The sequence below is a fragment of the Poecilia reticulata genome, linkage group LG9 (genome assembly GCF_000633615.1).
Source record: "Poecilia reticulata strain Guanapo linkage group LG9, Guppy_female_1.0+MT, whole genome shotgun sequence".
Taxonomy (NCBI): Eukaryota; Metazoa; Chordata; class Actinopteri; order Cyprinodontiformes; family Poeciliidae; genus Poecilia; species Poecilia reticulata.
The window spans coordinates 23,241,427-23,267,415 of record NC_024339.1 but is presented as its reverse complement, the minus strand read 5'-3'; the positions used below and the strand labels follow the sequence as shown (position 1 = coordinate 23,267,415).

Sequence of the window (25,989 nt, the reverse complement as noted above, 5' to 3'; positions counted from 1 at the left end):
GCACTAAGAAAATGACGGAAGTAAACGTAGCTGAGTGAATGTAACTAGTTACTATCCACCTCTGTCTGCGTGATCTATTATTTAATTTCAGCTGCTGCTCTGTTGGCCCTCAAAGACAGATAGTCAAGGTTGTCTCATTTCACGCTTGCAATGGTTAATGCCATTAAACCAGACATACAGATTTGCTCATATGCCCACCCCTTCTCATATACGTGCAAATGTGCTGCCGCAAGATGAGGGTACCATCAGACGGCCCGAACCACTTCTGTTATAAACGGCAGCTCTCATGTCGCAGCGGCACATGGTCATGTTCTGCCTCTGAGCCTATCTGTGTGAGTACATATTTGTAGCTTTTGGTGTGACAGATGTTTGACCAGACTCCAGTGATCCCATTACAAGAGCCTGAGAAGCAAGGCTTATAAATGTGTGCGTGTTTGATGGAGAAGATCATCTCAGGACTGCAGTTATTTAGCAGTGCTCTCTGTCACTGTGGCATGTTATTATCTGGCTGGGGTCTACGTTACATCACTCATACTTACACATACACACTGGGGCGGGTGTGTGAGCACCCAAATAAACAGCACATGGTCACAGAAACATATATCTGCAATGGGGTTTTTGTGTGTTTTTCATCCTTCATCACCAACCAGCAACCCCCAACTCTGGAAAAGCTGCAGATCTTAAAAAAGGGACACTGATTAGAAAAAAAAAAGAAAAAAATTCAACTCAAATGTAATATCCATGGTGAAAATCCTAGGATCATAAATAAATAATTTTACATAGAGGCATAAAATAAATGGAAATAGCTGGTATAATCATTCAGCTGAAGAAAACAAGATGACGCCAGATTCTAGCAATGTTTTTAGGAGGAAAACTAAAATACGTTTATTTTTCTTTTTTATAAATTATTAATTTGTTTAAAAAATAATCTGTAATCAGCATAACATATTCCAGACAAGGTTTAATAGTCAATTTATTCCTTTTTTTTTTTTTTGCTTGGTAAAAGTGGATCAAGAGCCAAAAAGAACAACACAGAACATCAACTTTTTGTTTTCTCATAAATATTTCATGAATCTCATCTGCTGGCGTTGGTCCACTGTGCTTTCTAAAGTCCACAGTCAATGCAGCTGTCTACTTGGACATTTTGGACTGACTTTATGCTGTCTTTTGCAGACAAGCTTGATGGAGATCCTGATTTTAATTTTTCGAGCAGGACTTGGCACCTGCCCATCCTGTCAAAGATACCAAAAGCTGCTTCAGTGACTACTGTGCTTGATTGGCTAGCAAACTCCCCTGACCTTTAACCCCACAGAAAATCTATGGAGTATTGTCAAGAGGAAGATGAGAGACGACCCAAAGATGCAGATAAACTGAATAAACGCCATCACTGCGATCTGGGCTTCGTTCACACCTCACCCAAGTATCCAGTTATTTTGCTACATGCAGCTTTATTCCAGCTGATCTGCATCGTTTTTATATTTCCTGATCAAAACTAACTGCTCAGCTTCACATCTGGCTGAGATTATATCATAAAATTAATTGCCTTTTTTAAGGTATTTGAGTAATTACTTAGTATTAAAAGAAAAATAAATGTGACACTTTAAGGTTGTAAGCAAAGTAACAATGTAGGACGATTTCTTAGTGACGCCCGGATTTGTTGAACCGATTGCCAACTTGCCTGGAAGGGAATCAAGCATCGCTTAGCAGGTCCGTTCAGTTCATGACTGTTAACGTATATCCATCTGCAAACACACTGACGCATACATGCTCACATTATGTTAAATAGGTTACTAGGCATCTTGATGACAATTCTTTGGAAGAAAATCAAAATAAGAACCTTCAAATTTTACAGGTAGTAGTGGTGATTTGTGAAATCTATCAGGCTTGTCCACACATACAAGCTTTTGAATGTTCATGGAGCTCAAGCTTTAGCGAGAAATGCAGAGGTAGTAAGTGTCGTGTCTCACAGATGCCATATGTGTGTTTGTATATCTGTGTCTTGCAGAAGGTTATGTTCCCCCTGCTCAAATTATCCTCAGGCCCCTCATTTACAAGCCTCTTGTAGCGGCACCTGAGAGCAGATTATTGTTTAGGAGACTGGCAGCAGAGCAGGCACAGAAAGTGGATCCCTTCTCTTCTCTTCTAATCTAATCAAATTTGATGTTTCCAAACACACAGCGGCTGGCTGAAGGCACTGCGATGATAACGCAGGAACAAAGCCCACGCTTGTTGCTGCAGACTTACCTAAGCTTCTCCAATTCCTGCCTCAATTTAGCATTCTCTCCCCAAGGCTAAGAGCTGGAAAACAACATGAAAGCAATTTAACCGGGTGACACTGCATGTGTGTGCACTACTCTATGTGTGTGTGTGTGTGTGTGTGTGTGTGTATGTGTGTGTGTGTGCGTGCGTGCGTGCGTGCATGCGTGCGTGTGTGTGTGTGTGTGTGTGTGCGCGTGTGTGTGTGTGTGTGATATATTTTGTGTAGCAGGCCGTGAGGTTATGAGGGTCATTTCCTCCATGTTACCACTTTATAACAAAGTGACACAGAAATCGAAGCTGAAATGCCTGCAGCCTCTCTATAAATACTCCATCTTTTTACAAACAACTGTCAAATCTTCATACTTTAATAAATCCATTGTTTCCCAAAAATGTTCAAACCCCTTAAACATTTTTGACTAATTTTGTTTCGTTACAGCCAGATGTTGTCAACACATGAAGTGGAGAAAAAAAATTAGAAATTACTTTCTTTTTTGTTTTTCCACTAATCAAAACCTGAAAAGTGTGACATGTCGCAGATTATGGGTAGAGTATTCAAAAACTGTGATCAAGTAATAGTTGTAACGTACTTATATTGTTTATAAGTTAGCTAGGAACGAGGCCAGAGCCAGGTCTAAGCTTGTGCTTATGACTGTTGCAAACTTTAAATGGTTCTTCTCCCAGCCGTCGCTTTCCAAACAATGGCTTCCTTTTTGCATCTTTTCCATGAAAAGCAGATTTGTAGCCATATCCTGTAAACAGATTCAGTTATCTGGGCTGTGGATCTCTGCAGCTCCTCCAGAGTTCACCTCTCAGCTGCTTCACTGATCGATGCTCTCCTTGCTCAGCCTGTCAGTTTAGGTCAGTGTTGCTGTACGGTTTCAGTTTTCAACTGATGAACTGACCAAATTTCCATGTGATGTTGAAAACTGTAATGGTGTTTATTACTCAAACCTTGGTTTAAAGTTCTCCACCACTTTTTCTGTCGTTTCTTCCCTATTGTTCTCTGACAAACCCCGAGGCCTCCAGCCAAGAGAATAGGCTTTCATTTTCTATCCACTTTACCACTGTGTACAAATGTCATTCTATTATAAAAAATCCAAATAAAATTACAATGAAGTTCATTGAGTATAAACACTTTTTGCAAGGTCGTAAGTCCTGGATGTCAGTACAGGATGAGACAGTAGATATTTTACTGCTTTAAAAGGTTTTTTGCTTTATTATTAAAACATAAAAGGCTTTTTTTAAGTCAATGTAGTAATAGGAGGGCTGACTGCTTTGATATACTGTGTGTGTATCTGATGTAGCAATCCCCCCAGTCAGTGCAGCAGAGATCCTTTCATCACTTTGACCTGCCCTGCTCTCACTTTCATCTCACACCAACGAGGGGCTCATTAATTTCTTATCAAAGGAGACTGATTCACTGCAGGTCTGTGGACGATACTCAAGCATTTACGCACAGAAAACGGACTGGGTCGTCGCATTTTATACGAGCGAGGAGTGGTGAGAAGAACCGCCATGAACACAAAATAAAGCCGAATCCTGTCCGTCCACTCCCATTGGCCACGTTTCAATCCATGCAACCTGGAGATGGAGACTGGAAACAAAGCTGCTCAGAGCTGAAGCACGCCAAGAAGCATTTTTTTTTCTTTTTTTCAGCACATCTGGAAAGAAGACACTCACTGTTTAAGTGTGTGTGAGTGTGTGTGCACATATGCGGGAATGGCCGTTACGCCACGTTCCAGATAATCCCCACACACAGGCGGGGCCAGCCAGGTTGTTGCTGTGTGCTCCCAGTTCAACTCCACCAGCACACCGCTGGTTTTATCTATCCAGACTGACTGACAAACAAGCCGTGCCTCGCTGTGTTCCAGTGTCAGAGGCTGCATCGCATGTTTTCACCTCAAAACTTTATCTCTGCAGCTGCTGAGAGTTGGAGCCTTCAGTCACATAAATGAATCGATCAAATTTCTGCCTTGAATGTGGTTTTTTTTTTCTTAACGGAACAGTGAGAGAGAAATTGAGTTAGGGGATGGTATGATGATTCAATCTGAATTAGACGTGGCCTCTTATTACTTTCACCCAACCAAGTTAGAGGATTATCATGTGATCCAGCTTCCTCTCACCATGATATGAAAGGGAAAAATATTTGAAGCTCTTTCTCAGATCACAGGAAAACATATTTCTAAATGTTTGAAACAACAGAACAAAGAGAAGCTCCTTGACAAGTTTATTTTTAAAAGAATGTAAAAGGAGAGAACCAGCCCTGATATTAATCGAATGTGAGCTTACAGGTGTACTTCTCACTTTTTAGCTTCTTACTAACAAAGTAGCTCTGGTTGAGTTTTGTGATCCTGGCTCTGGTCACACTACAGAATAACTACAAATGAGACAATTAAACCAGAGGACAACAGCCACCGTTAACACAGATTTCATTCATTTGTGTCCACAATTTGCAAAATTCAGTTTTTCAAATTGATCACTTCCCCAGCACAGTCATTAGCTCCTTCACCCCCAAAATTATGTTTAAATCCATTAACAGCAGTATTCCCAAATTCAGGGACCACAATTACAGATCCTGTTCTCCATTGCTCTCTTACTTTATATATATAAAATCAACACTAAACATCAAACATGAAATCATTTGAGACTGAACTACATGAGGAAATAATCTGGTGTTTCCAGGAAAAAGGGTCTTGATTTCTAAAGACATGCCTAATTAAACAATCATGCAGGAGACAAAAAAAACAACTGTTCATATGACTCCTGTTGTGCTGCAGCGCCATCTAGCTTCAAAATGAAGAGCTTCATATTACCTGCTGTTCATGGCAGAACATTCAGGTTGTTCTGATACATCAGACAGACAGATAGAACAATTTGAAATTATTTCTTTTCCAATAAGGGGAATACTTGAGGTATCAAAAGTGGATTTTGTCACATAGTTTTCCCACATCTGCTTGACACAATGTTATTGCAGAGATAAAATCAATTAACAATTGCGCTTATGACCTGAAAATATTTTTTCTATAAGACACTTTCTTTTGTGAGTCACAGAGAGGAGATTAACTATTAGGTGGTTTAATTTTACTAATTTAAATTAATTTCAAAAACACTTCAACACATTGACATATATAATTAGTAATACTGTTTGAATCTAGTGATATTCTCTATTTCTCAGTTTAAATCCATTCTGCAATCTTACATGTAAAATTTGCAAATAAATATTAAGATAAAATGCTACTTCAAGAGTTTATTAGGAAGAGGGAGGGTGAGGAAACTTCCACTGCCAAATGCCTCCGTCAGCAGTGGTACAGACCAGGACGCGGTTGCTGGAGCAGATCTTGGTGGAGGTAATACTTGCACCAAGAGGCATCCCTACATGGGTTACGTCTCCGAGCGTATAGTCCCACACCTTCAGCTGCTTGTCCTCTCCACCTGGCCATACAAAACAGAGAAAGATGTTTTAATAACATTAAAGAAAACTGTAAAAGTGACTTACAGTGTCATCAGGAGAGAGTAAAACATGCTCAAGATAAAATAGTAAAAACATGCCATATTAAAAAGGCCATAAAAAGGTTATGACTACCTTTTTTTTTTTACTCAAATGCTCTGTGATTGATCAGACAGACAAGAAAGAAAGAAAAGAAAGAAACAGAAGCAAATGTGTGATTGCAATATCTATTTACATTTTGTTTTTCAGAAGTTACTATCTTGGGCATGTTTGTCATATTCGTCAGGGGCTTTAATCATTTTCTCTGAAAAGAGACATTATCTTTTGTGGCTTTGGGGAGGGCATCAGAGAAGCCTAACGTTAGCCTGTTATATCCAGTCTAAAACCAGTTTTGATGTCCAGGTTCTAATCAAGCTCTCTAAGCTTGACTCAGATCAGCAACACTGGTGACACAATGAAGGTTCAGACGGAAACAGACCTGTCACAAAGTGGTTGCCGTCAGTTGTGACGTGCATGGTGTTGATGGCCCCTGACTGGGATCCCTCCAGTTCTCTGATGGAAGTGCCGTCCAACACGTACCAGTAGGTGATCTGACAATCAGATGAGCACAGAGGTTACAGCTATTATGTTTTAACCTCACACGGTTTTTCTCATACTGGAACGTTTTTTAATTTAATAGTAAATAAGACCACAATTTTTTACTCAAAGGTCAGCCTGGTTGCAAAAAAAAAAAATGCATTTACTTGATTGATTTAGAGAAATATAATAAATGTTTGTTGAAGAAGAACAAAACCCTTATCATATTGCAGATCTACAATGATTTAGAGATTCCTTTTTATTCAGATTTTATTTGTTTTACTCAAATGTTATTTTTGCACATGCACATTAATGTTAAGCTGGTACAAAAAAAAAAAAAAAAAGCCACATAAATAAAAACTTTACTTTTGGAGTTTTCTTTAAGCTATCAGATTATTATACAGATCACTCACTTTTGACTTGATGACTTTGGACCAAGTGACAAAAACTTTGCACACCAGTTATCTAACCCATAACATTCTATCACTGTTTGGTATCTCGACTTTCAAGTTTGTGGTTGTCGTGAAAAGCTTCAAGAGGTGTGAAGACTTTTGCAAGACAATGCAAAACTGCAAAACAAGGGTGCTTGTTCCGGACATGAACAAGCACCCTTGTTCATGTCCGGAAATTTTGCGCATGCGCACAATGATGAAGGGCAAAAATACTGTTTAAATTAAGCCTGGAGCTGTAGGTACGATTCGTTTAGTGCAGTGCGCCACCAAAAAGGGAAAAATAACGTAGAAGAAAAATTGATAAACTACTCAAAACCACTTTTTTCGTGCTCTCTGTGTCAGATACGCTGCACAACAACGCCACTATGTGTTTCAGGATTCAACACCAAAAAAAAAAAAAACACTCAAACATTTCCCACACAAAGAACAGAACATTTAGTCCTTTGCAGTTTTATGTTTTTAGGCTTAATATTTATTTTGCAATTATTAATAAGTGTTCACTGTGGTAGATTATACACAGCTGCTATTACTGCGGTGGTTGATTAGTCAATTTAAACACGAGGATACGTCAGAGTTGGTGTTTATGTCGCCTTTTTTTATTTTTAACTGAACCGAAACACACCAAATTCCACATCACACCTAGATGTTACGGTTGTCAAATTCAAGCAAGAATAAGTGAACTATTTTCTTCTCATCCACTATTTTTTTCTTAATAAAAACTTTTTCCTGACCTTGTTATCTAGTTGTCGTAGCAAAGCAATGAGTCTCTTTTTATTTTATATATCGGGCATACATTTAAGACTCAGCGCGTCATATTGACATCTTAACAGCTAAAACCAATGTCATCGTCAGCCAGTAGTTTTTTGGCCTCCTGTATTGAGACTGGGGAGGGATCTTACGCGCGTGACGTCACCCTGCAAGGGGTCCATAGGGTCTGAAAGCACCTTTCTGTCAGTTCCACTTGTGATGATCTGGTGTTCATCTAGATTGTAGCACACACTCCGGAAAAGAGTGTTCGCAATCACCCTTTGAAGGCTCACGAATCGTCTGAACAAGAAAACAAAGAAAAACAGAGGAACAGTTCAATAAAGACATGAGAAGAAGCTTGCTAATGGTGTTGTTGTTTTTTTTTACTCCAAGTCAACTTTCTGTTGATGATTACATTTAAAGGATAGCCTGCTGAAGACAGCTTTAACGTGGAGCTGGACAAGAGTCACAAAAATTGCTGTTGTAAATTGTTAAGTAGACAGAAAATTTACAGTATGTTGGGATGGATGAAGAAAGTTCACCAAGCACAACGAAAAACTGTGACCACAGATTGATATAATGAAGATTCTCTTTACAGAGAGTCTGTAAAGAGAATCTTCCTGTTGTTGTTTAAAGACCGTAAGCACGGTAAATGTACTTTAATTCTCTAAAAACCAGAAACAGCATCAATATTTAAAGACAGCCATTTTACAGCACTCTTCGTATTTCTCATCTCTTCTTTTTCTAGACAATAACTGGTAGTGTTTTTATTAAATTTTTTGAAGCAGAAACACAACAGTGCTTCATATAGTGCTATAACAATCACAGTTACAATATGCATGGATGGACTGTCTCCACCAATCCTGATGTGAAAAACACCTCAGTTCTTCACTTTTCCTGACTGCATAGGAAGCCCATTCTCCTACGCAGGAGGAGCATGCTGCTCTCTGTCTGTCACTTAAGAATTGCTAAATTGAACGCCGTGATGAAATTACGTAGTAATGTGCTTCGATTTGTCTTTTCCACAAGTTTGTTGTAGCTTCACTTTTAAATTTCCAGTCATTTATCTGATCTCCACGACATTTTGCGAGGGCTGCAACACAAATCTAAAGATGAAGAGAGTAAGTATAAAGTTTGTTTGTGTGTGTGTGTTCCTTCCACTGCTGAAGTGTGTGATGTGCTCTCCGGAAGTGCTACTCACACTAAGTCCCAGATGATGCAGGTCCCATCAGTGCTGGCTGTGACGCACTCGCTGTCATCGCTCTTGATTTTGACACAAGTCACAGTCTCTTTGTGCTCCGCCAGCGTATTCAGCAAACGGTGGCCTTGAGACTGTAGCTCCCAAACCCGCACCTGCAAATGGAAATAAACTCATTCTTCTCTATTCCTTCTCACTATTTTGTTATAAGAGTACGGCCCTTTAGATTATTGTAGCATTTTGTGAAGAAATAACGTCTCGTATTGTTCAAACTGAGAAGATGCTTGTTTTAACCTCTTGAGTTGAACATTGCATCTGTAGAGCGAATATTAGAACATACTGACCTGTCCCTCTCTTCCTCCACTGACAATCTTCTTGGAGTCTCTGGAGTTGGCGATGGTTGTCACGCCCATATTGTGCGCGTTGTTCATAATGAGCAGCGGCTTCCCGTTTTTTGGGTCAAACATGCGGATCTTACCATCGCTCCATCCTAAAACCCAAAGAAAAACCTGCATCCCTACTGTTGTGAAGATGAGCGGTATTTTGTAGCTGGTGACTTCGGCACCGCTGACACAGAAGCAGATGAACTGCTACTCTATAAAGTATTCAGGCTACTGTCACATTACAATCCCATACTTCAGTGTATTTTATTGTGATTTCACATAATAGACAAATACCACACTATGCACATTTGTGAGGTAAAGAGAAAAGATAATTTAAAAGAGAAAAAAAATTGAATAGTGTGGCATGAGTTTATATTTATTATATACAGTCAGAACTACATTGTCATAAGTATTGGGTCAATCATCCAAAATGCTGAATGAAGATGTGTAACTCACTTCCATGGCCTGGTGACAGCATGATAAAATGCCATCAGCGCAATAAGTCCAGTTTTAAACCAAACTAGATACCCCACAGTCGAATCTTGCCTAATGGGCATTTCTTTGCTTGGCATCTGCCAGGAGACAGGAACTTGCCTAACCACATTATCTCAGTTTGATGGAGGGAATTATGGTGTGTGTGTTTTCATGAGTTGGACCTGTTCCCTTAGTTCCATTGAACGGAACTTAATGATCTAGCTTTACAAGATATTTTGGACAGTTTTATGCTCCTAACTTTGTGGGAATAGTTTGAACGTGTGTTTTAGTACATAAAGCAATGTTCGCAAAAGCATAAAGGAACACGTTCTGTGTGGAAAAGCTGCACAGAGTTGTGCAGATGAACTCTGACCTTTTGGAGGAATTCCAGTGCTTCTGGAAGAATGGACAAAAACTTCCACAAACTCTCCTGAACATTGTGAAAAGTCTTCCCAGGTGAGATCAAGTCATTACAGCTGCAAACGGTGGCCCAGCATCATATTAAATCCCATAGATTTAGAATGGGATATCGCTCAGGTACTTATGAGTGTGGAGGAACACAAATGAATACTTCTGGTTTATTGTTACAAGAAAACCATGAGAAGTGCAGTTTGCTTCAATCCACTGACTGATGATTGACATTATCATAAACACATTATCCCCACAGGGAAATCATGGGAAATTGCAAAGAATGTTGCCCAAAAACTGACAGAGATTTACTCAAGGTGATTTTACAAAATCAAACCATGTATCAGTTTCCTGCCACTTCCCAATACGCACAACTCTTTGTTGTTCTATCAGGTAGGATCTCAATAAAATACATGGAAGTTTGTGACAAAATGCAAAATTGTTAAAGAAATACAAATGTGTTTACAAGACATTTTAGATGCGTTGCCTGAATCTCACCACTGATGATGCCGTGCCCATCAGTCATGAAGCACAGGGTGTTGCAGGTCACGTTGGGCACAGAGAGACGCATTAGCTCTTTGGGCTTGTTTACGCGCCACAGTCTGATTTCTTCCTCAGAACAGGTTGCAAACACCTGGGACATGGCACTAGCACACATCAAAAGAAACAAAGTAAGAAGTATTGACCTGCAGTTTGCCCAACTTTACAACAGATGTTGCATTAATGTGTCACCCTCTAGTGAGCAAGCTAGAGAAACACAGATTTCTTTTAAATGTCACACAGTTGGTCAAAATTAAAAACTTGACATGTACTGGAGAAATTAGGTAGTTTCGAATCAAATATAAAATAAAGCACAATAGAAATGTTAAAAACCTTTAAGGTTATTTTCCTCATTTGTAGCCTTCTGAGTGAAATTTCGTCGGTGACCCCTTTTTAACAGGCTCACAATAATGAGAATCATTTATTTAAATGACTGTCCAACCACTCGGTGGTTGGGAAAAGTTGGAAAAAGTTGCTAAGACAAAATCGCAAAGTCTTAGAGACTTTTATTGCACTTAGTCCTCATAACTTCTGAATTTTTTCAGCCACCACAGTGGAGTTCTCCTTCCGCATGCATGCAGCTGTTGCAAGGAAAGGGGCATGTGGAAAACATTCATCACAGTGCAGTTTTGTACTATGATCTATTGATGCCATCAGTTTGAGACAGATACCAGTAATCTCTTCTCCTACCAATGTGGCTGGTAGTAGCATTAGGTCACTATTAATTGCAAACAGAGAGGACGGGTGGCTTGTAGGTCCTTCTGACATATGTGCCAATGGCTCACTAGAACATTCAGGAATTTGTAACATTAGCGGTGCATGTGCTGTCCAGTAGCCGGCCAGCTGTAGTAGATATTTTGGAATTATTTTTTGTGGGTCAAAAATAATTAACCTAGCACAATTTCTGACACCTCTGTTTTAAAAAATTTCAGCCTGTGCAGGTTTGTAACTCCATGCAGGGAAACATGTACTATTAGAACATGTTACTTGAATGTAAAAAAAAAACTGTTGTGAAAGAAATTAAGTCTGCTTCTGTCTGAATGTTAATGTGAGACAGGCAAACACAACAAATAAACAGTCTGATACAACACAACCTTCCTCCAAAACACACTCTAAAAAATGAAAGACAGTCAGGAAGCAGAAACTCTGACAGCTTCAAACTTGTGCTGGTCATTTTTCTGCCCATTGGGAGCTCACTCAGACAGAAAAGTGGTCGTAGACATGATAGATCAGACTTACAAAGGAATGGCTATGTCATGGATAGTGCTTCTGTGGCCTGTGCATAGCAGATCAGCTTTGAAATCCTCAAAACTGACGCGGTACATCTGGGCTCCCTCTGTGCCGACTAAGAGCTGTCCTCCCTCGTCACTGAAGGCAACGGAAGTCACTCCGTTCTCCAGCTCGATTTCCCTATCAGGGAAGATAAAGGAGAGAAGTAAAAATCATCTGCATAATAAACACAATGAATTTAGCTGGTTTAACAGTCAGATGTTGCTATTCTTGTTTGAGGCTGAGTGAGACTCACCTGACAGTTTGGAAGTTATTCTTGGAACACAGAGCCAAGGTACCCGATCCAGTGCCAATAATCATGTCTCCAGAGTTCAACACTTTGAGGACATTGATACCCTGAACAGAAAACAGAACGACTTGTCAAATCAGAGACTTCACAGAGAACACTAGTAAACAAACAGCATTATGTTTGTTTGCTGTTTGTTAACGAGGAGCAAAGCAGATGGGTCAGGGAGAAAATTGCTCAACTTATCCCTCACACATGGAGAAAGTATAGTAACTATCTCCTGAATGAGCATTTCGTCAGGACAAAACATTACAGGTCAGCAATTGTGCAGTGTTAGAAATAAAAGACTAGAAGCTGTGATGACTTACCCCGCTGAACTTTGCTCTAGCTGGACCACAGTTATTCAAAAGTTTCAACCTCGTGTTGATTTTCATTACGTCCCCACTTGTTGTGCCACAGAACATATACTGATCACACATTGAAATCTGTGCAAAAAAAAAAATTAAATTCAAAACAACGCACACTTTTTTCTAATTACAGTATTTCTTATGATTTCATTTTTTCATTTTTTTTCAACTAAGTTTTCTTTTTTAAAGTTTCAGGAGTAATAGAGATCCCTAATCTCCAGCTTTATGTCAATATGGCCTCATACCTCCACACATTTCACAGTCCTCTTCAGCTTGCCTGTCCTGCAGTCAGTGGGCCAGATCCTTCTGTTGGTAAGATCCAACTCCCAGATCCGCAGTGTTCCACTGGCAAACAACAGCAGTACCAGTAAGACAAATGACACAGTAACACTTATTTATTAGATTAAAAGTTCCCAAGTGTTGTTGTACTTGGTATTTACAGAAATCCTCCTTGCTATGACGAGGCCGACGAGGCCCTTTGTCAAAATCATTTCCAACACATCACAGAACGAGAGATGTCGTTCACCCACCTGCCAGCTGAAGCGAAGATGTTATCACTGGTGTGGAAGAACTCCACGGTGAGGCAGTAACCGTATGTCGAGGCTGAGCTCTTACATATGGCCTGTTTGGTCTCGACGTTCCAAACAACGATGCTAAGAAACACACAGCAAACACCTTGCATAGGTCCTGCTCATCAGATGTCCATCCTGCATGGAGGTCAGAGTTTACAGGGCTCAGAGTCTTTAGAGGTTTAGCTGTTTACCTGCCATCATCTTGGCCCCCAAGAGACACCAGGTGCTTGTCGTTGGGAGAGAAGGCGACTGCTTCGACCTTCACCTTATGGAGCAGTAGCTGGCCGTGGATTGCTCTCGCTGCATAGTTCCAGATAATCACTGGTGCCTGCAGACAAGTATTACTGTAACTTAAGAGTGTCAAAAAATGCACAATCATAAAAGGGTTTTGTGAGTATGGCTACCTTAACGGCCACAACGTTGGCCTGCCCAGAGGCAATGTAGTCTCCACTTTTGGACAAAGAAATACAGGATACATTGTTTGAATGCCCATGCAGAAACTCCTGCTTCCCATCGTCGGTTCTTTTCAGGATAACAAGACTTCCCAGAGGATATATCAAATACTTCTTGTCTGGATGAAGCTTCAGGCCAAAGGGCACATGACCTGATACATGACATGAGGATACAAATGGTGTGAAAGAGGAATAGTTGGAACTGGAATTTGCACAAGTTTTGTTTTGTTTTAAATATTCTAGGATATTATGAATATTACATACAAGTAAAGAAAAACACAACAATATTAAAGCAGGTTTTTTTGTGGAAATTTAATATGTATTAATTTTTTTTTCTATCCAACAGATTTACAATTTTTGATTCTCCTATTCTATTCATAATATAAAATGCTATACAAGTATTATTACGCAAACAAATACAAAGAAAACTTTTAACTTATTAAAATTACTTTAATGAAATTTTTTTTTTATTAAAAACATTTTTAAAAAATTCTGGTGAAAAAGCAAACCCCACATTTAGGTGGATGGGGAAAATTCATCCGAAAACAACAAGTAACCATTTCCGGTTCTTGTGCTTGTTGTTATGTCATCAACCCAACTACCAACAAAACAGAATGAGCACATTCTTTTTTTTAGTAAATACTTAAGATTGAGGTAAGTCAGGCGGTGGAAACCCAACTTAGTTAATGTTTTGCTGCAAGTGTACATTTGTTAATGGACAAAAATAAATAAAAAATAAATGTTATATAAAAAATAAATGTATATGCCATTTCTATTTCAAACGTTTCCTCAACAAAAAGCAGACCCTGTCCTCACCTCCTCACTTTGAACTCCCCAGAGAACCTACCGTTAAAACCGATAACAGCCTCTAACTCCATCTCAGGATTGCTTCGTGCTTCATCGTCCTTGGCATCCATGTCAAATATGTGAATCGGGAAGGGCGGAAACAAATGCCTGACTAATTTATATTTTCAAAATTTAAAGCGGTAGAGGGTAAAGCCGCCGTCAAATTGGCACTCAGAATGCTCCAAACATTCGGTCACTTAGCAACAAGAGGTGGCTACAACTTCGGCTCCAGTGAGCTGCTTTCATGTGCTCTCGGAAATTTTGACACTCGCAGTACCTGGCTCAAAATATGAAACAATGAAAGCTAATTTTCGCAATTGTGAGGAAAGAAAAAAAAGTATCATTATTATGTCTGACTTATATGTCATATCAATGAAGTACCAATAATTTAGTAGCAATGGTAACTTAATCAGTTCAAAATTGCGCATCCGCTACATTTGTCTAAAACCAAACAAATTATTTCGTTGGTTTCTCGCGCTGGACCGTTAAAAGACTCCAGTACAGTAGGTGGCGTAATGTTTTCATGAGTTTGGTTGACGCTACAGAAGAAGAGCGTCCGCCTTGCACATGTGTTTACTAAAACTGTGCTCTGTACTGGTAGAAGAAAACCTGTTTATAATATTATTCTCTTCACCTCACTAACTGTAATATGGGGAAGCTCAATGTTATAATGCTGAGGTATTTATCTCGAGATGACTTCAGAGTCCTCACCGCTGTAAGTAATAATATTAGCGCTTGGTCTTAAAAGGGTTAGCATGAGTTAGCTTAGCTTCATTTGTTAGGATATCTATTCTAAATCTGAATTAATGTTTCATTAACGACACTGTTACCGATGTCGTAACGGCAAATGACTCGGTTAAAGTCGAATTGATTTATTTTCTAATTTTACGCTCTTAGGAAAAAAGAATAAGAGGAGAGATTATCTTTAGAGACGACAATACCCTCTAAAGTTTATCCTCCCTGAAAGTACATTATTTGAAATTATTGTACTTTGAAACAAAGAGGGAAAGAGATTGATAAAGACTGAGAAGCCACCAGAATCTCAAATAGTTAAATAAAGATAAAAATGTTATGTGTCACAGCTACAAAAAGTACATTTTAGCTTCAATTCAGTTATTTGCTTTGAAAAATCCTTTAATTTGTGCAGTCTCCTGTTTTTAAAAAAAATAAGTTATTGCTCAAAATTAAATATTGTGAACATAAACTACACAAATAATCTGTATAATGGATATTTTCACGATTTTAAAAATAATCAAGACTTTATAACTACTGTAAACATCTTATTCAGCTGAAGAAAAAATGTATTGGCGAGAATTAAATTGTCATATCTACATAAATATGGAAAAAAAAAGTTTGAAAGTTCCCTGAGAAATAGTAGTTTTTTTGCAACCATTATGCTTTCCCACTCAAAGTGTAACCTTGTGTTTCCTTCACAGGTTGAGATGGGGATGAAGAACCATGAAATTGTTCCAGTGAGTCTTCTGTCATCTATTGCCAGCCTTAAACATGGCGGCTGCAACAAGGTCCTGAGAGAACTTGTAAAACACAAACTCGTGGTGTATGAACGCTCCAAAAGTAAGAGCTTGGGTTTCTGTCTCACTTATAGCAGTGCTGGTATTTACCTGTGAGTCATTTATTCTGATGTCCATTCTGCATCGGTTGTAGCTGTGCAGGGCTACAGGTTGAACTACGGAGGATACGACTACTTGGCTTTAAAAACTTTGTGCTCTAGAGAAGTGATTCTGTCGGTTGGCAACCAGATGGGTGTGGGCAAAGAGTCAGGTGAGAGAAAATTGCCTTTTGCCATAAATTACCATAAATTAAGTTTAGCTGAAGTGGTTTAGTGGAATTCAGTTACAGAACTTGTACTTTTTTGTAGTAATGTTTAAACTATTACAATCTTTAAAATCTCAAAACTCAAATTTGAACATGTTTTTTTTATGCTGGAAATACAATTCTCACTGAATTTGTGTTTTGTGAGAAGTGTTTTGCAATGTCTTATCTACAAATTCAAAATAATGTAAAAAAAACCAAAAAAACAACTGAACTTTTGTTCCAAAGAATTGACTATTTTCTTTTCTCTTGTTTCTTTCTACTGTGTGTAGATATTTACATTGTTGCGAGTCCAAATGGGGAGCAGTACGCTCTGAAACTGCACAGGCTGGGTCGCACCTCCTTCAGAAACTTAAAAAACAAGAGGGATTACCACAAACACAGGAAGAATATGTCCTGGCTTTACCTCTCACGCCTCTCTGCCATGAAGGAGTTCGCCTACATGAAGGTAATGAACTGAATCGGTGGATTTAGGTCAGGTGGAGCTGACGAAATGAAAATGTAATAAAGTTGCAGTTTAAATTATTCTCCCTTCCATCTCTAGGCTCTGTACGACCGAGGCTTTCCTGTTCCCAAACCTGTGGATTACAACAGACATGCCGTAGTGATGGAGCTCATTAATGGATATCCTCTGTGCGTAAGCTGGCCAGCCTCCGCGTTTGTCTGCATTTAGCAATAATAGTGATGCGCTACAAATGTGTTCTCCTCTCCTAATTTGAGTGTATTTCCCACTGTTGCAGGTGTCAGGTGCATGAGCTGCAGGACCCGTCAGCGCTGTACAGCGAGTTCATGGAGCTTATTGTGAAACTGGCCAATCACGGCCTGATTCACGGAGACTTCAATGAGTTCAACCTCATGCTGGACGACCAGGACCACATAACAATGATCGACTTCCCTCAGATGGTGTCCACGTCTCACGCCAATGCTGAGTGGTGTGTATGTGTTCCTGAAGACTAAAAAACAAAATTGTCCAAAAAAAACTTTGCTCACATCTCCAACCTATTTTTTTCCAGGTACTTCGACCGTGACGTCAAATGCATCAGAGATTTCTTTGCAAAGAGATTTAACTATGAAAGCGAGCTCTTTCCAACTTTCAAAGATGTCAGGTAGCTTCTAATATTTCATGAGCTAAAATGTTTAACATTCTTCATATGTACACTTTGTGTCAAAATAAGAAGGGCTCCACAATATATTGTCCAATGTATCTGTCCAAATGTATTCAGTTCTTTACTTGAAGGAAAAGTTGTTGCTTTTCCTCCACCTGTTCTCCTGTCCAGGTTCTGCTGATCAACATATTTTACAGTCCAGACACTTAAAGTATCTCTTAAAGTTAAAAGTAGTCACAAGTTTACAAGTTCCTTCTGAAGTGTATTATTGGTGGTCGATTTTAATGCTCCATACCATGTCAGGACCTCCCAGTTGCACAATGTGTTAGGTTTGTTTTTACATTTTAACCAGTTTCCCTTCATGTGAGGGAGACAGTTTGGGCCAGGTGATTTAATTCAGGCACTATTTTTTTCAAATAGGACAATGATTCTGAACACATATCAAAACTGGTTTTGAAATGCATAACGCAAACTAACATTACACATCTCAAATACCTGAAAATAATAATAAAAAAATAGATGTTAGTTTGAGTGTGTATATGAATTTGATTTGATCTGTGATTAGGAAAAAAATCCACAATAAATATAAACTTTTGCATCCAATTCTTTTAAAAATTCATTGCAGTTGTATGTTTTATAATTTACACAGCAAAAAGAAGCTAAAACTAAAATGGACTTGCTAACATGAGTTCATGTGAGTTTTCTGAAAGGAACTGTTCAGAAGAACACCCAACCTGCGCTGAGTCATGGGTAGAAAGTCGTTCTTACAAGAGCTTTGCTTGTTCCCTCAGGCGGTCCTGTTCTCTCGATATTGAAGTGTCAGCCAGCGGCTTTACCAAAGATTTGGAGACTCATGCTGAATTACTACATCCTGCTGGACCCGAAGATGAGGAGGTGGAGGATGATGATGGTGATGAAGAAGAAGAAGAAGAGGCATCAGACGAGGAGGCAGAAAAGGTGGAAAAGGGCTTTGACATCGATGAATATAAACATTCAATGCAGGAACTGGAGGGCCTGAAAGTCAGCGAAACACCTGCAGTGACACAAGATCAGAAAGAGGAAAGCAGTGATGAATCAAAAGACGTTCCAGAGGTGGTGCCCACACCTGGAGGCCACGAGGAAACAGGAGGAGAGTTTGAGGAAGAGCTGAAGGAAGCTGAAGATGAATGTCCAGAGCTGGCTGAGCTCTCTGCCTCCAACAAAGAGTTCAAACCGTTCAGGTAAGCTCAGGCATATGCTGACCAAATTAGCAGCGTCAGGGTCTACAATATTTGACTGATCATTTAAAAAGCCTTCATTAAGGCCCTAATTTGGTGCCTGAGAATCACTTGAGGAAATCCTGAGTGCAGAGAAAACAATTGGAATTGCCAGCAGTCAATGCATTCCCTGTAAACCTTTTTTTTTTTGGTTTGTTTTCAGAGACTCAGACAGTCTTCAACAAATTGCAGAACACAGAAGAAGGAGAACAGACAGTGAAGCCACCATGGGCAGCATAGGAAGCTGCTCTACTATTCCCCCAGTAAGTAAAAACCCTGCTGGTTTCATAGCAATATCAATATAGATACAATTGCACGGTGTGATTCCATTGATGCAGTAACCTGCTGATGTTGTTTGTGCTGCAGGAAGTTGTGCGTCAGAAAGTGCGGCAGCAACTCACCAAGCAGCAGAAGGCGGCACAGAGGAGACGTCTGCAGAAGGGCGAGGCTAACCTGGTCACCAAATCTAGAAGGGATAACCAAAATAACATCAAGTCCAGCATGGAGAGCGCCTCCTTCTGGGGATAGCATGCAACTGCAGGACTGGATTAATCAGCAAACGTAATTTATGTCGACATGCTTTTTGTTTCAGCTATATTTTTCGAATATTCCGCTCCTTCAGCTGAAGAACTGAACATTTATCATCGAGGATGGAGAAAAGAACACCAGAAGAGTCTCTGTACAGCAATTTAAACTGTTTTATACAATCAATAGTATTCAAAGAGTAATCGCATAATAAAAATATATTCTCAGAACAGATCCTTTTTCTGCTTAAGCTGTTTTTTACATGAAGTTAATTGAACTGTAAATATCTTTTTTTTAACAGCTCTAATGTAGTTAAATCATGGAATGATGTCTACATATTGTTAGTTTTATAAAAATCGAAACTTTCAAACACTTTTGTTGCACCCCTAAGTAGGTCTTCAAAATGGCTGCAATCGATTGAATGGTTGTGAAATTATTCATTGATGAAATAGCTGATTATAGTTTGGCTGTTGTGTTGTAGGACTGAGTACTGATCCTCCAACAGAAACAAGATGCAGTTCCTACTCCAGCTGTACACGAAACCTGTTGAGTTACTCTGATTGAAGAAGTAAGACTTGGTAGCTAAGAAACTGCTTCTTGTCAGAATTTGGCTAATTTATGTGTAAGCAGCTCTTATAAAGGGGGTGAATTCACAGTTGAACAAAAGCCATTCATATTGAAGGGGATGAATGGAGCTCAGCCTCTGAACTCAGCGGGTTCAGATTTGAGTGTGAAGTCAAAAATGACCCAGCCCCCTCTAGTCTTAGATACTGATGAATGGGCACATGTCCCTTTGATGCCAGCTTGTTCCTTGACCAAAATTAGTGAATCTACTGGATCTGTAATGTTTTTATTTTGTTGTAGTTGAGCTAAGTTTTTTTTTTTTTTCCCCTCAGAATAGTTCGGTCTGATTCCTTGGCAAAGCTGTGCAGTTCTGTTCAGGGATTAGCCAGCTGCACAGCCCAAAGGGGAGGGACTCTGCATTCCTGCCCTGCACCTCTGTGTCAATATGCTGAGGGGCCCTCTGAGCTAATTGGTGCAGAGAGTGACAAAAGGTGGTCTGCTTCAAAAGAGGAATCCTGGTGAGATGTTCACACTGGAGAAGAGGATGAAGTTTGTGAAAACTCCTTTAAATTCTAGCTTCTCCACGTATTGTCACTTATGCGCTGAGGTGCAAACGACCGGTGCTAGTTTTTACTTTTGATGGACCAGTTAAAACATGACTGAATGTTCTTGAGGCAGCAGCAGAACTAAACTTTGGATGAAGATGAGCTACATGCAACTGGAGGAAAGCATAATCTCTTACCTCTCACAGAGTGAAACCGGTGACTGCCCCAAAGACTGTGAGTAACGTTTTAGTCGAAGGGAAAACGTGGTTTTTAAAGCTACTGCTTCTGATTATTTTTGTTAAATTAATCTCACTTTAGATTATTGTTTTTCACTAATGAAACGGACTGTCATTGGGTTTTGTGATTCTGTTGCAAATTGTCATTTAGTCGAGGTAAAATCTATTTTACGAAAGCTGAGCTTGAATGGCTATGGTGACATTACATGAGGGATAAAGTAACCGATCAGGCTCCTTTGAGTTCATAATTTCTATTTTATTTGTTTTCTTCTCTTTCTTGAAATGTTTTTAATAAACTTTCTCCTTTTTAGGTGTTTATCTGTATTTTACTGAACAGCAGATCATTTGAATTGTGTGAACTGTATGGATTTCAAGGCAACTTTGCAACAATAAAACATATGGAAGCATTTTTTGTTGGGGAACAGTGCAGATTTGTGTCGGCCATTTTAAAAAAAAATAAAACTTGTATAATCTAATTCAAATAAGATATGTTCAAGTTCTAACTGTGTATACTGCTGAATTACTTGGCTTGTTTTGAATTTAAAGGCACTTTGGGTGAATCCCTTATTCTGTGATCCAACAACCAAAGGTGGTCCTATTACCAAAAACGTCAAAAATGTTTGTGTTTTCACAAAAAGTTTCACAAATCTCAAGCTGGGCTTCAAAGAGTCACTGTGCTGTGTAGAATAATCCAGTTTGGTTTTTAACCAATCTAAGCATTATAGATATTAAGGCAGAGCTGACCAGTTCAGCTCTTGTGCCTAAAATGATGGTTAATTAGGCTTTTACTGAAGGGTAAAATCAAAAATTACAATTTAACCAAAAATAATTTAAAAACAAAAATCTGGTGCCCAGGCTAATCCTTGGGAAACAGGCTTGATGAAGGCTATTAACGAGCCTTGTCCTGCCAATTAGCCTCATCTGCAACACATCACTATCATTTCAGTCAATTCTAGAGCAAACAACCAGAAGAAAAATATTCACATGCCAAAAGCTGCATTATTGTGTCAGTATACATTTTGTTATTGAAGAAGTACCACTAGTCTGGAAAGTACATTATAAATTACAAGAAAAGTTAAGTTCTTCACTTGGCAGTATTTAACTGTAATAGCAGGTTTTCACACAGGTGGAACAGAAACTGAGCAGCAGGAAAGAAAAGATGCTGGAAGACAAAAACCCTTTAATGGGTCAGAATAATCAGATCTGAGCGAAATGTCAGGGGGTAGTTTTCTTCTTACATAAACACAGGATCCAGCCATATTATATACAGAGTTCTTTATATATTTGGATTAAGTATTCTGCGCATCGTTAATGGATTTTAAAAAATGTAATTTTGTTAAATCTAAGGCTCCAGACTAATGCAAGATTTTACTGAGTTGCTTCATGAATGTTGTAACATTTTGTCGCCCATCTGTGTGCAGTTAATGTGGTGGGCATCCTGCACAGCTTCTGGGAGCAGAAGCAGACAGCTCAGTGTAACGACTCCTCCTCTGAGTCGGACAGGTTCTGTGGGAAGCCTGGCAGCCATGCAGACGGCCTGCTGTTGTACGAGTCAGCACCTCCGCCTGGTCCCCCCTACGTTTGCTACGTCACTCTGCCGGGAGGAAGCTGCTTTGGCAACTATAAGGTGATGTCATTCCTGCTGCTCTATTAAGCAAAAAAATATCTTTACTTTTGAATGCTTTTATTGCAAAAAGACCCATACGGGCCAAATACTACATCTGGATATTTATCGTGTTTTAAGGGATGTTCAAGTTTTTATTATTTTTGATTAAACTGGAAAACGCGTGAATTGTAATAGCAATTTGTTATCAATGTTAAAACTGTTAGCAATGAGATTTGTCACGTTTTAAAGTACTTTATTCACATTCTGTTCAGACAATCCTGACCTTTTCTATAAACGCATTTGTTGGCTTGGATTTTTCTCATCAAAAATAGACTGAAGATTATTATGAAAATGTAATAAATTAGTGTGCAGAGAATAACTCTAAATGGCCTGAAAGCCTACATAAGATATTTCAAAACTATTTTCGCAATAATTTTTTGTTCTTATTTCATTATGTTATTCCTTTTTGGCTATATATTTTTAATAGAAATTTGATTTACTCTTTTTGTTGCTTTATTGACTAAACCATAGACCAAAAAGAGAGAGCCATGAACAAGTCAGTTCAAGTGCAGAAAAAAATATTTTAACACCAACAAAGTGTTTCCACAAGAGCAATCCACTGAGGAATAATGAATCCTGTTTCAGGATTTTTATTGTGTTTATCAAAGATGTAACTTTCAGATATGATTTATCTGCTATAGGCAGCTTCCTTAGCTTGGCATCTTTTATTTTGTCATCCACTTCATCACTTGTGTTTTTATGTACACACTGCTCAAAGATTTTATTATAAGAATTGCTTTTTTGCATAAATTGAGCGAAAAACTGTACAGAACTCAAAAAAAGACTGAAAATCCATTACAACGCTTCCAAGCGACTGCCTTTTTATTTTTTTACAAGAAAATGTGGTTCCTTGAAAAGCAAAGAGAAATAAAATAAATAAGTGACTTGTTTTCTTATCTCCTTACCATCATAAACAGCACATTATTATTATTATTATTTTTTTACATCTCAGTCCTTTTCTTGTCCTCAGGTGTGTGATACCCAAGCAGAGGCTCGCAGGGACGCAGCTCGTGTGGCTCTAATGAACTCACTGGTCAACGAGTTGCCATGTCAGCGCATCACCGTTGAGTTCATCACTCACAGTCTGAATCAAGCCGCCACAGAAAACGCTGTGAGTATCTGCTGCTACCAGATTCCTTCGGTTTAACTTCACCTCATAAACATTGACCTGCCCTTGTGTCTCTGAGTAAAGGTTCCTGTGGAGGACTCGTGCGACTCAAGCACCAGCATAGGAACCTACAGTTTGCTGCTTCAGTCCTACATGGGACGGACCATGCTGGAGTTCCAGGTACAACGACAAACCGTTTTGCAAAATTATATTTTTGTAATCTGTGCTTCTAAATCATGAAGTGTCACGTGTTTAATGTCAAAATATAAAAACTCTGGCACAAAAAATGTCTGCACCTTGTTGTTGGTCTATGATCAGTCGCTGTAACAGCGCTCTAGTGACTCAACCAGCGACTGTATTATAAATTCTGAATACTTTCCAAAGACATTGTATCTATTTAATGTTACATTTTTGGCCTAATTTTAACCTTGTAGCTCAACTGGTGGTGTTATTTACACCTTCTAGCTGCATCATTACAACCGGAGTTTGTTTTTAGTAGGTATATCAGTCTACCCTCATTGCAATAAGTGTTATTGCAGATGAACTGAGGCATGAAAAACCTCATATTTCTACCTCTGGGTAAAATAAACACATCTGCAGACAGGGGGGATAATGGGCAGAGGAAATGGGTTCATTATTGTCACCATTACATCCACATGACTGCATGCTGATATGTAGCCATACTGACGACATCAAGTAGAAGCCGGTTAGTGCAAGATGAGTCGCATATTTGTGTGTACTGCCATAAAACAAAAGAAACAAAGACTTCAGTCTCATGCAAGTTAAATCTAATGCCTCCCATGTGTGTCTCATTAAATCTGTCTGTCAATGTACGGTCTCGAGGTTCAACACGAATGTTAATGCTGTTAATGTATGGCAGCTGGTCGGCCAGGTGTTGTTTTACATGTCATGGTCAAACCGGCGCTGTATCAACACTGTCAAGGTAAAGTTTTCAGGAGGATGTGCGCCGCTCCCTCGACAAATAACACTTTGCACTGAGGTCAAACAGATACATTTTGGTCTTTCTTCCACGTGTTTGCTGTGTCCCTTGCATGTCTTGTAACAATACAAGGTATAAAAATGTTTCCTTGAAAAATGGCTTCCTTCTTGACAAAGTTCAGTAAAGGCCAGATTCCCTGAGCTCTGGGTCGCTGCCGTTCCTCACTCACACTCTGTGACATGTTTGAGGCTTAGAATAATGTTTTATAAAATAATCCTGCTTTAAACCTCTCCACAACTTTCTCCCTGACCTGTTTGTTGTGTTCCTTGTTCTTCATGATATTGTTTGTTCACTAATGTTCTCTAAAAAATAAAATAAAAACTCTGAGGCCTTCACAGAACAGTTGATTTTATACTGTGATTAACTAACAAACAGGTGGACTCTATTTAGTAATCAACTGGCTTCTGAAGGTAATTGGTTGCAATTTGAAATAATCTTTTTTTATTTTTTTTGTGTGTAAAAACTGTTTAAAACCATGTACCATTTTCCTTCTGCTCCACTGTACTTTTATCTGGTGTATCACTTCAAATCCCAATGAATTGCCTTTGATGAAATGAATGTCTGTCATTTTAAACTTCCAAAATGTGAAAAAAGTTGAAGAGGCAGGAATACTTTTACAATTGAGCTTTAAAAGCAATGATTTGGAAGTTTACTTTGTTCAAAATGATTTCCCATACCCTTGCTCACCTTTTTTCAGGAGATGATGACGGTGTTCCAGTTGTTGCACTGGAACGGGACATTGAAGGCTCTGAGGGAAAAGCAGTGCTCTCGACAGGTGAAAACCTATCAAGCAGCAAATCATAAAGTGATTGTTTTATAAATGTTATGTTGTTAGGACTATTGATGCTTTATCTGCTAATCCACAGTCATAACTGCATGCTTCATCTCCTTTGTCCCAGAGTGTGATTACCTACTACTCCCAGCGAGGGCTGGATGAGAGCATGCGAAGCAGCATGGCTCTGGATTGGCTTGGGCGGGAGCAGAAGTCACCTGGACTCCTGGCAATGGAGCTGCAAATGGCACAGAGAGAGTTGGTGCTGGCGCGACGTCGAGGCATAGAGCTGCGCTTCTACAAAGAAAAAACAGAGATCCTCAGCCTGGCCCTCAGTCAAGCATATGTTCACCACACACCTGGAGTTTTCAGCCCAACTCCAAGTCACACAGACCAGCATGAACAGCTGCCTTTACATGTGTTATACAGCCAGGATACAGATGACCAGATGTTTCAGCACAATGGCGTGTTTAATAATGCCATGCAAACTTCCACAGACACACCCGCTAACAGCCCCTTACTATTTTCACAGTGCATGTTTGTGCCTTTATATAACCCTAAATACAATGAATAGGAAATAAAATAATATGCATTGTACATGACATCTTTGTGAATGGTGCAGTGTAAGAGGCATCGGAAATCATAACACATGTCAATGGCCATGATGTTTTCTGAGTTTTTTAATTATATATTTTAACAGAAATGAAGTAACACATTTTTAATGAGAATCATTAGCACTTTGAAACAAGAAATTGTTAAAAATAAAATGCTAAATCCTAAATTCAAAGCATGCACAGCTTTAACCCTAAAAAGCAGATTGTTCACATAACTGTTCCCACACTTGTACTCTAAGACCATGTTGAATTTCATTTTAGCTTTGCTGTTGCTACTATGTTTTCATTTGTCTTTTATAGCACAAAGTGTTGCCTGAAACTTAAATAAATTGTTGACATGTCATTGATTTTTTTTTTTTATGTTTTACATACCATACAATTCAGTGGTATCACTGCTTACCTGAGTCAATTGAGGTTGGCAGCAGTAGAAAAAGTTAGTTGTAAAAACTGTCTCAGGTGATGACTCATAATCTTTATAAGTGGGTC

The 25,989-nt window shown here is 39.0% G+C and overlaps 3 protein-coding genes across 4 annotated transcripts; 2 read left to right on the top strand and 1 right to left on the bottom strand.

Annotated features, from left to right (window-relative positions):
• Positions 1-5,491: 5,491 nt before the first annotated feature.
• LOC103470385 (cilia- and flagella-associated protein 52-like) lies at positions 5,492-14,456 on the bottom strand. 2 transcript variants are annotated; one of them, XM_008418801.1, is made up of 14 exons: positions 14,280-14,456; positions 13,385-13,584; positions 13,172-13,308; positions 12,939-13,061; positions 12,654-12,753; positions 12,370-12,486; positions 12,011-12,111; positions 11,725-11,895; positions 10,444-10,592; positions 9,025-9,170; positions 8,684-8,835; positions 7,635-7,782; positions 6,186-6,297; positions 5,492-5,691 (listed from the first exon to the last, which is right to left on the bottom strand). In XM_008418801.1, the coding sequence occupies exons 1-14, from the start codon at positions 14,347-14,349 to the stop codon at positions 5,510-5,512; spliced, it is 1,908 nt and encodes a 635-aa protein (XP_008417023.1). In that variant the 5' UTR covers positions 14,350-14,456; the 3' UTR covers positions 5,492-5,509. The 2 variants fall into 2 exon arrangements, with proteins under 2 accessions (XP_008417023.1, XP_008417024.1); XM_008418802.1 differs by having other exon boundaries at positions 7,680-7,782.
• On the top strand, positions 14,345-19,230 carry riok2 (RIO kinase 2 (yeast)). The gene is made up of 10 exons (XM_008418803.2): positions 14,345-14,993; positions 15,715-15,853; positions 15,944-16,060; positions 16,384-16,559; positions 16,656-16,744; positions 16,852-17,043; positions 17,125-17,217; positions 18,009-18,437; positions 18,637-18,736; positions 18,840-19,230. The coding sequence occupies exons 1-10, from the start codon at positions 14,928-14,930 to the stop codon at positions 18,999-19,001; spliced, it is 1,563 nt and encodes a 520-aa protein (XP_008417025.1). The 5' UTR covers positions 14,345-14,927; the 3' UTR covers positions 19,002-19,230.
• Positions 19,231-19,365: 135 nt separating this feature from the next.
• LOC103470384 (protein limb expression 1) lies at positions 19,366-25,844 on the top strand. Its single transcript, XM_008418799.2, has 6 exons — positions 19,366-20,341; positions 21,765-21,970; positions 22,980-23,120; positions 23,202-23,297; positions 24,815-24,892; positions 25,017-25,844. Exons 1-6 carry the CDS (start codon positions 20,260-20,262, stop codon positions 25,461-25,463), a joined length of 1,050 nt encoding a protein of 349 aa, XP_008417021.1. The 5' UTR covers positions 19,366-20,259; the 3' UTR covers positions 25,464-25,844.
• Positions 25,845-25,989: the final 145 nt, after the last annotated feature.

Bases quoted from the DNA above. Each gene is read 5' to 3' on its own strand.
- riok2 (XM_008418803.2), top strand. From the start codon at position 14,928: ATGGGGAAGCTCAATGTTATAATGCTGAGGTATTTATCTCGAGATGAC. The intron at 16,560-16,655 runs GTAATGAACTGA...TTCCATCTCTAG, and splicing joins AGGAGTTCGCCTACATGAAG to GCTCTGTACGACCGAGGCTT. The intron at 16,745-16,851 runs GTGCGTAAGCTG...CCACTGTTGCAG, and splicing joins CTCATTAATGGATATCCTCT to GTGTCAGGTGCATGAGCTGC.
- LOC103470384 (XM_008418799.2), top strand. From the start codon at position 20,260: ATGAAGATGAGCTACATGCAACTGGAGGAAAGCATAATCTCTTACCTC. The intron at 23,298-24,814 runs GTACAACGACAA...ACCTTTTTTCAG, and splicing joins GGACCATGCTGGAGTTCCAG to GAGATGATGACGGTGTTCCA. The intron at 24,893-25,016 runs GTGAAAACCTAT...CCTTTGTCCCAG, and splicing joins AAAAGCAGTGCTCTCGACAG to AGTGTGATTACCTACTACTC.
- LOC103470385 (XM_008418801.1), bottom strand. From the start codon at position 14,349: ATGGATGCCAAGGACGATGAAGCACGAAGCAATCCTGAGATGGAGTTA. The intron at 13,062-13,171 runs GTAAACAGCTAA...TGTGTTTCTTAG, and splicing joins GGGGGCCAAGATGATGGCAG to CATCGTTGTTTGGAACGTCG. The intron at 10,593-11,724 runs GTAAGTCTGATC...GATGTGTGCTAG, and splicing joins CATGACATAGCCATTCCTTT to TGCCATGTCCCAGGTGTTTG.